Consider the following 13,230-nt stretch of genomic DNA (forward strand, 5'->3'; position numbering starts at 1 on the left):
CTCAGACTAGCCAGTCGGGGCAGAGGTGGATGCCTTGTGCTTTTTGTCCTTAGGGTTGTCCGGTCCCTGAATGCTGAACCATGAGAATGGGGATACCAGTCGAACCTTCACATCGTAAGGCTTCTTCTTTACCTTTGCATCCTGGAAATATATGGTGAAAGTGTTGGGGTATGGAAAGTTCCGGTCACTGTCAACCCCCATCGAAGTAATTACCCTGTACATCACATTCCCTACATTGATAGGGAAACCCGCCATGATAGAGGCAATCAGCACAGCACGGGGGAGTGGGATAGTCTGGTCATGCGACGTGGGGTCAAGCCTGTTGCACACAAATGTGAGCCACCCTCTAGCCTCGAAGTTCAAATTCTTCCTCAAAATCTTCACCCCACCTGTATCCAATCCGGAATAGTACTCGGATGAGCCAAATATTCAGCCAACCATGGGCGAACCTCCTCCTTCATCTCCAACGTTTCATTGTATTGGGTTTTGTCTTCATCCTCAAAACCCAAATATTCATTGAACGCCTTCCCATAAAACACTATGTTTTTGTCTCGCACTTTGGTCGCAGTTGAGCCCTTTTTGGTGTGGGCTACATTGCAATAAAATTCTTTGACCATGTGCTCGTTGGCATCTTCCAGATCATCTCGACAATACTCCCAACTGACTTTGGTATGAAACTGCTCGTGTACATTGGGGAGTATGGGCAATAGGTCTCTTGTGACTATGCTCCTCTCTGGAATCAGTTTTCTCTTTGGCCACAGTTCTCTGAATTTGTGGAAGGCCACTTGGCTAACAAAGCGGTCCTCCCAAACCTCGGCCTTTCTTGTCCGTTCAATACCACCAGTCCCGGGAACACCACTATTCGGGACCTCATCATCACTGTTGGTCCCACCTGCTGCACTCTCCCAAGATACTGAAGCTGTGGGGGAGGTGGAGTATTTGCTGCTACCCGCTATTGAGCCATCAGATGACTCAGACTGTACATCTTGTGGAGCTTGGGCTGTAGAAGGAGTTGGGACTGATGGGGCTTGCCCCGAATCAGCTGAGAGGTTCTGAGAAGGGAGATACTCACTCCCTGACTTATCATCATCACTCACGACCTGTTTTCTTGTTTTCCGTTTTGGTCAGGGAGTGAGTTTGGTTTGTTTAACTTTTCCTCCTCGGGAGGAGTCACCTCGTCCGAGTTGTTTTGCACCCCGTCCTCTTGTTTTACCATTTCTGCAAACAGATATGTCTAACTTTGTTAGTATAAGAACATGAAGTGTATTAGTTGATGAAAATAATTGTAGAACATCAGCAGGGGAAATTGCAGAACATATCACAGAAACAGGCCACCGCGGGCTGCACTGGACAATGCCCAAAGGAACACCTCTCTGATTATCACCAACGCAGACTGCGTGAAAAGAGGACGCGACCGCGTTGGGCCAGCGCGGTCCGCACAAATAGGGACGCGACCGCACTGGAAATAGATAACATTTCAGATCAAGGGCCACCGCGGACCGCACCATCAATAGTGCGGCCGCGTCAAGGCCATGCGGACCGCGAGAAAATGACCGCGGCCGCGTTAATGCTAACTTATGGATTAGTTAGGGATTCCCATTGTTTCTTCCATTTTAATTCAAATTCTAACCCCTACTTGTCCCTACTCAGTTCCCCAATCATTTACTATGCTAAACATACAAAACTAAGCATCGAATCTACCCTAAACTAATAGTTCAACTAAAAACGGGCAAAATAAATAAAAAAAAGTTATGCTACTGGGTAGTAAATAAAATGAGAACTAAGAGATTAGTTGATTATGAATGTAGGAGATGTTACCAGATTGATGATGAATGAGATTAATAAGTCCAATTACGCAAGAGAAGCAGGCTTAGAAGAAGATGAACAGTAGATTAGGGTTCAAGAGTTCAAATTTGCCAAAAGTGTAAAATGAGGCCTAAGGTCCCTATTTATAGAAAACTGTGGGGCCCCGATCTTACCTACCAGCGCGGCCGCGTGAAAATGACCGCGGGCAGCGCTAGGTATAATTTTGAACCCTTGCAAAACAAAGCCCACGCGGACCGCACAATTGGGAGGCGGCCGCGTGAAACCACCGCGGACCGCAGAAAAATGACCGTGGCCACGTGGTAAACTTCAGAGACCAGTCACTTTCAGCTCATACCAGTGCGGGCCGCACAATTGTGACCACGGCCGCACTGGTAATCTTCAGAGACTATGCATTTTTACACTTTGTTTTGCACTGCTTTGATACAATCCCTGCAACATCTCACAAACCATTAGCTCAAAAGTCCTAATCTACAAAGAAAATCAAAGAGAAAGAAAAAAACATGGGTTGCCTCCCAAGAAGCGCCTGATTTAACGTCGCGGCACGACGCATGTTACCATCATTATCACTTCAAATGCATGAGCGCCACCACATGGCTGTCATCAAACTTCCCAAAATAATGCTTGATGCGATGCCCATTGACACGGAAAACTTTACCATTTTTGTTCTTGAGGTCAATAGCACCAAATGGGGTTACACCAACAACTTCAAAAGGACCACTCCACTTAGACTTTAGCTTTCCCGGGCATAACCTCAACCGGGAGTTGAAAAGAAGAACCATGTCACCAACCTTGAATTCCTTTCCCCGGGCATATTTGTCGTGAAGGTACTTCATCTTGTCCTTATACAAGGACGAGCTGGAGTAGGCATGAAATCTAAACTCGTCAAGCTCATTGAGTTGCTCAACCCAGAGATTCGCCGCAACATCCCATTCCAAATTCAACTTCCTCAAGGCCCACATAGCTTTGTGCTCCAATTCCACCGGGAGATGACAAGCCTTCCCAAACACCAACCGGTACGGCGACATACCAATTGGAGTCTTGTAGGTCGTCCGATAGGCCCAAAGAGCATCATCCAATTTTCTCGACTAGTCGGTCCTATTAACATTGACAGTTTTGGACAAGATACTCTTAATCTCTCAGTTGGAAACTTCCACTTGGCCACTTGCTTGAGGATGATAGGGGGTGGTCACCTTGTGATTTACTCCATACTTGGCAAGCAACGAGTCAAAGGCTCGATTGCAAAAGTGCGATACACCATCACTAATGATAGCACATGGAGTGCCAAACCTTGTAAAGATACTCTTTTTCAGAAATGCCACCACACTTCGGGCTTCATTGTTGGGCAAAGCCATGGTTTCAACCCATTTTGAAACATAATCCACCGCCACTAAGATATATGTGTTCCCACAAGAGCTCACGAAAGGACCCATAAAGTCAATACCCCAAACATCAAAAATGTCAACCTCTAGAATTGTATTAAGGGGCATCTCATCCTTTTTAGAAATCCCACCGGCTCGTTGGCATTCATCACATCTCTTGACAAAATCACCGACGTCTTTAAACAAGGAAGGCCAATAGAATCCGCAAATAAGCACCTTAGAAGCCGTCCTCGCCCCGCCATGATGGACACCATAGGGAGAGGAGTGACAAGCCACCAAAATACTCAACTGCTCTTCTTCCAGGACACATCGACGAATCACACCATCGGTGCAAATCGTGAAAAGATAAGGCTCATCCCAATAGTAATCCAAGCTATCCCGCTTGAGCTTCTCCCTTTGGCTAGAAGAGAGCTCATACGGGATTATACCGGTAACAAGATAGTTGGCGATGTCGGCAAACCATGACATATCATGCATTGACACCGCGAGGAGTCGTTCATCAGGAAATGCATCATTAATCTCAAGGCCGTCACAAGGCCTCCCCTCCTCCTCCAAACGGGACAAGTGGTCCGCCACTTGATTTTCACTCCCTTTTCGGTCCACAATCTCTAAATCAAATTCCTAAAGAAGTAGCACCCATCTCATCAACCTCACCTTGGAATCTTTCTTGGTTATAAAATACCTAAGGGCGGCATGATCGGTATGGATAATCACATTGGCCCCATAAGGTACGGTCGGAACTTTTCCATGGCAAAAAAAATAGCTAACAATTCCTTCTCGGTGACTGTGTAATTCCTTTGAGCTTCATTCATTGTCTTGCTTGAGTAGTACACCGGATAGAATATCTTGTTGATTTTTTGGCCCAAAACCGCCCCCACCGTAACGTCACTACCATCACACATGAGCTCAAAAGGCAAGCTCCAATTTGGTACGGTAATGATAGGGGTAGTTGTCAACTTGTGTTTTAGAAGCTCGAAAGCCTCCATGAATTTCTCATCAAAGACAAATTTGGCATCTTTCTCTAGCAACTTGCACAACGGGTTAACTACCTTAGAAAAATCTTTGATGAACCTTCGGTAGAAACCCGCGTGCCCAAGAAAACTCCTCACCCCTTTGACAGAAGTAGTGGGAGGAAGCCTCGAAATCACCTCGATCTTTGCCTTATAAACATCAATACCTCTCTTCGAAATCTTGTGACCCAACACAATACCCTCTTCTAGCATAAAATGACACTTCTCCTAATTGAGAACTAGGTTCGTGTCTTCACACCGGGCCAACACTCGGTCCAAATTTTGCAAGCATTCTCCAAAAGAGTCCCCAACCACACTAAAATTATCCATGAAGACCTCCAATATATCTTCCACCATGTCGGTGAAAATTTCCATCCTACAATGTTGGAAGGTCGCCGGAGCATTACACAGTCCGAATAGCATTCGAGAGAAAGAGAATATGCCATAAGGACATGTAAAAGTAGTCTTCTCTTGGTCCTACGGGGCAATGAGAATTTGATTGTACCCCGAGTAACCATCCAAAAAACAATAGAACACCCGGCCCGCAAGACGATCAAGCATTTGGTCAAGGAACGACAATGGGAAATGATCTTTTCTAGTCACCTTGTTAAGCTTCCGGTAGTCCATACACACTCTCCAACCCATCACAGTACGAGTAGGAATAAGTTCATTGTTGTCATTGGTCACCACCGTCATCCCACCCTTCTTCGGTACACATTGCACCGGAGAAGTCCATGAACTGTCAGAAATGGGGTACACCACACCAGCGTCAAGCCACTTGACAACTTCTTTCTTAACCACTTCTTGCATAGCTTCATTGAGTCTCCTTTGATGTTCAAGTGAAGGCCTAGCATCCTACTCCAATATGATCTTATGCATGCAAAAGGCGGGGCTTATACCCCGAATATCGGTCAATGTCCATCCAATCGCCCTCTTGCGCTTTTGTAGAACCACCAAGGTGGCGTCAACCTGCACGTTAGTTAAACAAGATAAAAGAATAACAGACAAAGTAAAATTAGGGCCCAAAATTTCATACCTGAGGTGAGGAGGAAATGGTTTCAGCTCCAACACCGGCGGCTCCTCAATAGATGGCTTGGTTGGTGGAGTTTTGCGATTCTCAAGATCCAAGGATAACTTCCTAGGCTCATAAGAATACGAACCCATACCATGCAATGCGTTTACACACTCCACTCTCCCGACATCATCATTGACATCCATATTCAAAAGCACGGCCTCAAGTGGATCCTCAACATTAATCATTGCGCTTGTGTCATCCACTATCACCGCCGTGACAATGTCCATAAACGAACACACCTCGGTGCTATTTGGTTGCCTCATAGACTTGCACACATGGAATACCACCTTTTCATCACCAACACGGAACGTCAACTCTCCCGCCTCAACATCCACCAAAGCCTTCCCCATAACTAGGAAAGGTCTCCCAAGAATAATAGGGACTATAAAGTCCACCTCACAATCCAATATGACGAAGTCGGTCGGCAAGATAAATTTATCAACACGAACAGGGACATCATCAATTATACCCAAGGGTTGCTTCATTGATCGATCTGCCATTTGAAGCCTCATTGAAGTTGGACAAGGTTGTCTGATTCCCAAGGTCTTGAAGACCGAATATGGCATTAAGTTTATACTCGCCTCCAAGTCACAAACGGCTTTTGCAAAGTTGGCACTTTCGATGGTACAAGGTATAGTGAATGCTCCGTGTTCCTCAAGTTTTGGAGCCATAGAATGTAAAATAGAACTCACTTGATGAGTCATCTTGATTGTCTTACACTCCATTGATCTCTTTTTAGTAACCAAATCCTTCATGAATTTTGCATACCCCGACATTTGCTCGAGTGCCTCCACTAGAGGCACGTTGATAATCAAACTTTTCATCATCTCAATGAATTTCTTGAATTGGTTGTCACCCTTTTGCTTGGCCAACCTTTGAGGATATGGCGGAGGAGGTCTAGGCAAGGGTGCCTTGGCTTTGGGCACCACCAGTTCGGGCATATCAATCACGTGTTCCCTAGACGGGTTCACAGCCTCTTGTGTCTCCTCCTCAACCTCATCAATTTCAATACGCACATCATTGTTCACATTTGGTTCAACTACATCCTCAACCACCAAAGGTATATCATCATCCCGCAACTCCTCTTCATCCACCATAACTTGATTTCCTCTTGAGGCATGCACATCACCGCCTCTCCCACTTCGCGTAGTTTCCACCATCACATGATTGTTGTGCCCACCCTTGGGGTTTACTACCGTATCACTTGGTAGAGAACCCTTTGGGCGAGTGTTGAGAGATTGAGAGATTTGGCCAAGTTGTACTTCCAAGTTACGGATAGAAGTGTTATGGGAGGCCAATTGAGCATCGGAGTCTTGGTTCTTTTTCATCATTTGCTCGAACATGTTTTCGATTCGACCCAAGACATTACCCGAAGAACTAGACCCTTGAGATTGAAACGGAGACGGGTTGTTCGGTTGTTGATACATCAGGGGCCTTTGAAAACCTTTCCCCTGATTTCCTTGACCACCATTGTTATTCCACCCACCTTGACCATTGTTGTTGTTCCAATTGTTGTTGTTGTTCCCGTTCCAATTCCCTTGATTACCCAAATTGTTGTTCCCCCAATTTCCTCCTTGGTTGTTGTTATTGTTCCAATTACCACCTTGTTGATTGCCCCAATTCCCTTGGGGTCTCCATTGGTTCGAAGAGTTGCCTCGGTTGCCTTGGTAATTATTGACATATTGAACCTCCTCACTTTGATCATCATAGCACTCATTCGAAAAACCATTTCCATCATCATAGTTCTCACAATCTCCTTGAGGTTGTTGTCCTCTTTGCCTCCTTTTCAACATATTCACTCCTTCCATGGAGTTGACTTGGCGCGGGTTTTGGACTTGTTGCAATTACGCCTTCGCCAATTGATTCATTGTTGTTGTAAGTTCGGCAATGGCTTGGCCGTGGTCATGTAATTCCTTATGCAAATGTATAACATTAGGATTACCTTGAGGAACATTTGCCCGACTTTGCCATGCCAAAGAAGTATCGTCCATTTCATCTAAGACATCACAAGCTTCATTGTATGGAAGCTTCATAAAATTTCCACCGGCCAATTGATTCACAATACATTGGTTTGTTGTATTTATGCCCCTGTAGAACGTTTTTTGAATCATCACATCGTTCATGTCATTGTTTGGGCACTCTTTCACCATAGTTCTAAATCTTTCCCATATCTCATACAAAGGTTCCGTCGGCTCTTGCTTGAAAGCTAGAATCTTATCCCGAAGAGCCGCCGTGTGACTTGGAGAAAAGAACTTGGAAATGAATTTGTCTGCTAATTCATCCCACGTTATGATGGAATAATTGGGGAGCCTTTCTAACCAATCCAACGCTTTACCCCGAAGAGAGAACGGAAAAATCCTCAATCTCAATGCATCCTCCGACATGTTTGTCTGCTTGCTACCCCAGCATGTATCTACGAACTCCTTCAAGTGCTTGTAGGCATTTTTATCAGAGGCACCTGTAAAATACCCTCTTTGTTCGAGCAAGGTCAACATAACATTTGTGATTTGAAAGTTCCTCGCCTGGATTCAGGGAGGAACAATGGCACTCGCGTACCCTTGATTTGGTAAAACTCTTGGGCCCACTCTTGGTAGAGGTGGAGGAGGGTCTGGAATGTTCTCGTTTGCATTAGCATTTGCATTGACATTTTTACCTCTCCTTGGAGCTTGAGGTAATATATCTTCTTGTTCTAGATCCTCAACCTCCTCCCCCGTGACCACGTTGCCAAGATGGTCATTTCCATTTAAAGTCATGTGTACTTGAGTGATTGACACAAACAAAATTAGTAAAAAGAAGGAAAGAGAAGCAAAACACAAAACTAAATAAACAGATAGTCAACACCGTAAGCTCTCCGGAAACGGCGCCAAAAAGTGATCACTGCCAACTCAACTCTACACGAATGTAGGATGAGAGGGTCGCTACAGCTTTTACCCAAATAGTGGTTTGGGATTGATTTTCCACAGGGGGCTAGTGATGGAATTGGAATGTCTGTTTAGCCTAGAGTTATGTTTGTGCTCCTAATTGCACTCCTAACATTTTTGGAGTTTTCTTTGTATTAACAACTACTACTATGAACTAAAGATTAAGACTAAATTATGCTAAGGGAATATTTCTAAGTTGTGATTAATAGAGAGAAAGGCACTAGGGTCATGGCATCACCTAGGTGGTTAACTAACGGGTAGAAACTACTAAGGATAGATTGACGTATCTGGGGCTTATGCTATAACCATTGTGCAATTGTACCCACTCTCACACCTCTCGGTAGAGAGAGTGATTTTGCGCAATTGACTCTCTTGAGACTAATTGGGTAGGCCAATTAGACCAAGCAACTAGGGTTCAAGTAGGGTGATTACTCTCTCGAGGTTTAACCCATTAATTGAGACTACCATTTCTCATGGGTCCATCCCAATTCGTTGTTGGGACAATTTTGGGGTCATAGACTCTCTTTCTCAAGAAGAGTCAAAACCTACTAAGTTAGAATCAATGTTTGCAACCACCAATCCTTAATTAAAGCATAAAATTAACCCAAATAACAAACACCCAACATCAATCTATTATTAGATGGAAACACCCATCAATTACCCACACTAGGGTTGAGCCACAACCCTAGATAATGGGTTTAGCTAGACATAATTGAAAGAGAAACAAAAGAAATAGAAGAAGAAATACACATATTAATTAATAGCTAAATAGAAACTACAAGAATCTATAGAGAAATTAATGCTAAAATGCCAAAATAGGCTAAAACTCAGGTCCTCAAGAGTGCAGCTCTGTTCAGAAAAATACAACTTAACCTAAAAATGGTAAAATATTCTATTTATAGTGGGCTGAAAAAACTAGACAAAATTGCCCCTGCAGGTTCAGTGCGGGTCACACAATTGTGACCGCGACCGCACTGGCTATTTGACTTCAATTCCTATCTATCTGAAGTGTCTGGTGCGGACCGCGTAAAGGTGTAGCGCGGCCGCGTGAAGCTTTAACGCGGACCGCGTGAAGATGACTCTCTGACACGGGCCGCTTGGACAAAATCTCCAACTCTCTGAACCTTGTGACGCGGGCCGCTTGGATGTGTAGCGCGGCCGCGTATGCTTGACGCGGACCGCATGGATACAACCGCGGCCGCGTGGTGGGAGTTCTGCATCTGCACTTCTCTGAATCTCCTAGTGCGGCCGCATGCACTTTTGTACGGTCCGCACTAGGCTTTTTTTCCATCACTTCACTTGGCCTTTGATACTTGAGCAGGTTTCACTCCGTTTTGAGCCGATCTTTGACATTTCATCACTTTGTTGCTCAAACCTGCAAACAAGCACAACCTGTGAGCATTTTGGGAATATTTTGAAGCAAATTATACTCATAGCATAGGAAAGTAGGGGCATAAAACACGTTAAAATCCTACTTATCAGTATCCATACCTGTGGGAGATTCTATTATTGTAGATCGTGTCTATCGTTCGTGTGTGGTTATCATTGGGGGTCTTGAGACTAGCATATATCTTCTACTTCTCGATATGGTTGATTTTGATGTCATTTTAGGTATGGATTGGCTGTCACCTTGTCATGCTATATTGGATTGTCATGCCAAGACGATGACCTTAGCCTTACCGAGGTTGCCTCGATTAGAGTGGAGAGGGACTCCTGGCCATTCTACCAGCAGAGTTATCTTTTATATGAAGGCTCGACGTATGGTCGAGAATGATTGTCTAGCATATTTAGCATATGTCTGCGATTCTAGTGCGGAGGTTCCTTCCATGGATTCTATACCAGTTGTCCGAGAGTTTCCAGAGATATTTCCTGCACTCAGCCCATTTCTATTCTGCCATATTGCATGGCCCCACCAGAGTTGAAAGAATTGAAGGAACAGTTGTAAGATTTGCTTGATAAGGGCTTCATTAGACCTAGTGTCTCGCCTTGGGGTGCGTCTGTGTTGTCTGTGAAGAAGAAGGATGGGTCGATGAGGATGTGCATAGATTATCGGCAGTTGAACAAAGTCACCATCAAGAACAAGTATCCATTGCCGAGGATTGATGACTTATTTGATCATCTTCAGGGTGCCACGATGTTTTCAAAGATTGATTTGAGGTCTGGCTACCATCAGTTGAGGATTAGGGCATCCGATGTCCCTAAGACAGCTTTTCGGACTCGATATGGGCATAATGAATTTCTAATGATGTCATTTGGGTTGACAAATGCCCCAGCAGTATTTATGGATTTGATGAACTGGTGTTCAAGCCTTATCTGGATTCCTTTGTGATTGTGTTTATTAATTATATCTTGATCTACTCCCGCAGTTAAAAAGAGCATGAGCAGCATCTTTGGATCGTTCTTTAGACCCTGAGAGATAGCTAGTTATAAGCTGAGTTTTCAAAATGTGAGTTTTGCTTGGACTCAGTCTCCTTCTTGGGGCATGTTGTATCAGCAGATGGTATTCAGGTGGATCCTAAAAAGATTGATGTAGTTCAGAACTGTCCTAGACCTACTTCAGCTACAGAGATCCTGAGTTTCTTGGCTTTGGCAGGTTATTACTATCGGTTTGTAGAGGGGTTCTCATCTATATCATACTCGTTGACTAGGTTGACCCAGAAGGATGCCCCGTTCAGATGGTCAGGCGAGTGTGAGGTGAGCTTTCAGAAGCTCAAGACTGCTTTAACTATGATGACGGTGTTAGTGTTGTCCACAGGTTCAGGGCCTTATACAATATATTGTGATGCATCTCGCATTGGACTTGGTGAAGTATTGATGCAGGGTGGCAAGCTTATTGCATATGCATCACGGAAGCTAAAGGTTCACGAGAAGAATTACCATGTTCAAGAAGAAGGAACTCAATTTGAGGTAGAGGAGGTGGTTGGAGCTATGATATCACCATCTTGTATCATCCCAAGAAGGCCAATATGGTGGCCGATGCTTTGAGTAGAAAGTCTGTGAGTATGGGTAGCCTTGTGTACATTCTAGTTGGTGAGAGACGACTTGCATTAGATGTTTAGTCTTTGGCCAACCAGTTCCTGAGGTTGGATGTTTTTGAGCCCATTCGTGTTCTAGCTTGTACCGTTGCTCGGTCTTCATTGTTTGAGCGCATCAGAGAGCGGTAGTATGATGACCCTCATTTGCTTGTCCTTAGGGACACAGTGCATCACAGAGGTGCCAAGATGGTTATGGTTGGAGATGATGGAGTTATGGGGATGTAGGGTCGTGTTTGTGTGCCAAATGTGGATGGACTTCGTGAGTTGATTATAGAGGAGGCCTACAGTTTCCAGTATTCTATTAATCCGGGCGCCACCATGATGTATCAAGATTTGCGGCAGCATTATTGGTGGAAGAGGATGAAGAAAGATATAGTTGAACATGTAGCTCGGTGTCTTAATTATCAGCAGGTAAAGAGTGAGAATCAGAGACCCGGTAGTTTGCTTCAGAAGTTAGAGATTCTTGAGTGGAAGTGGGAGCGTATCACTATGGATTTTGTTGTTGGACTCCTACGGACTCAGAAGAAGTTCGATGCAGTTTGGGTCGTTGTGCATAGGCTGACCAAGTCAGCGCATTTCATTCCTGTGGCAGTTACATATTCTTCAGAGTAGTTGGCAGAGATTTACATCCTCGAGATCATTTGTCTTCATAGTGTGCCCGTGTCTATCATTTCTGATCGAGGTACACAATTCACCTCGCATTTCTGGAAGGCAGTACAACATGAGTTGGGCACGTAGGTTGAGTTGAGTATAACATTTTATCCTCAGACAGTCGGACTGTCTGAGCGCACTATTCAGATATTGGAGGATATGGTTCGCACTTGTGTTATTGATTTCGGAGGCTCTTGGGATCAATTCTTGCCACTTGCAAAATTTGCCTACAATAACAATTATTAGTCGAGCATCCAAATGGCTCCCTATAAGTCATTATATGGTAGACAATGTCGATCGCCGGTTGGATGGTTTGAGCTTGGGGGCTCGGTTATTGGGTACAGATTTAGTACAGGATGCCTTGGATAAGGTTAAGATCATTCAGGATAGACTTCACACAACTCAGTCCAAGCAGAAAAGTTATGATGACCGTAAGGTTTGATATGTTGCTTTCATGGTCGGAGAGAGAGTGTTGCTCCGTGTGTCACCCATGAAAGGTGTGATGAGGTTTGGGAAGAAAGGCAAGTTGAGCCCTAGGTGTTGATACCCAATTTTTCCCTGTATATTTTTTATATACAAAAACACTTTCAAAATAGCATGTATATGCATATATAAGTATGTCTCAAGGTTTTATTATTTTTTCTTAATTTTTAAAGATTTTAAAATCGATTTATTGCCCTATTTTACCAAGGGAAAACCCCAATAATTATTACAAAAATTATCATTTTGGTAATTCATTTATTGGATTCTCATATTTATACTAAAATATAGCTAACATAAGTTTTGCATATTTTTACGAATTTATTCAGTATTTTTAAGGCTAAATTGCATATAATTTCAATATTAGCCTCTTTTAAGATTTAATTGTGTTTATAATTATAAAATTAACTCCAGTATTTTTAATTTTATAATTATTTATTATTAGTTATTTTAGTACCTTTAATTTATTTTCAGAAATTATTTTGCTATTTTTATAAAATAAACAAGGGAAAATGGCTATTTAAATGCCAGCCCCGTTTATTTCAATTATAGCCCTAAATCAACCCCCAATTTGAACCCAATCTGAAACCCAATTACCCAGCCAAATCCTAATCTACCCGACCCACGACCCCTTTAAAATAACCCGCCCGAATTCCCCCTTCAATCCAGGCAGTTAATCAATGACCACCGTTAACCCTTTCCTTTTTAATTCCCAACTACCCCCTAACCCTAATCATTTCCTATCTGCAGCCTCATTTGAATTCCTCCTTTCTCCCAATTCTCTCTCAAGCTCCTCTCAAACCCTAGCCGCCTCCCTCAGCTTCCACCCTAAAACCATCCAAATCAATGGCT

The 13,230-nt window shown here is 43.7% G+C and overlaps 1 protein-coding gene across 1 annotated transcript; it reads right to left on the bottom strand.

Moving 5' to 3' along the window:
• Nucleotides 1–5,127: 5,127 nt before the first annotated feature.
• LOC138879017 (uncharacterized) lies at nucleotides 5,128–7,099 on the bottom strand. The gene is made up of 4 exons (XM_070158588.1): nucleotides 6,946–7,099; nucleotides 6,242–6,828; nucleotides 5,253–6,130; nucleotides 5,128–5,185 (listed from the first exon to the last, which is right to left on the bottom strand). Exons 1-4 carry the CDS (start codon nucleotides 7,097–7,099, stop codon nucleotides 5,128–5,130), a joined length of 1,677 nt encoding a protein of 558 aa, XP_070014689.1.
• Nucleotides 7,100–13,230: the final 6,131 nt, after the last annotated feature.

This window comes from Nicotiana sylvestris, chromosome 10 (genome assembly GCF_000393655.2).
Source record: "Nicotiana sylvestris chromosome 10, ASM39365v2, whole genome shotgun sequence".
In the NCBI taxonomy this organism is placed as follows: Eukaryota; Viridiplantae; Streptophyta; class Magnoliopsida; order Solanales; family Solanaceae; genus Nicotiana; species Nicotiana sylvestris.

Coding starts and splice junctions, on each gene's coding strand:
- LOC138879017 (XM_070158588.1), bottom strand. CDS start 7,099: ATGGAAGGAGTGAATATGTTGAAAAGGAGGCAAAGAGGACAACAACCT. Junction 6,829..6,945: donor TAATTACCAAGGCAACCGAG/GCAACTCTTCGA, acceptor TGGGTAATCAAG/GGAATTGGAACGGGAACAAC. Junction 6,131..6,241: donor TGAACCCGTCTAGGGAACAC/GTGATTGATATG, acceptor AACCAATTCAAG/AAATTCATTGAGATGATGAA.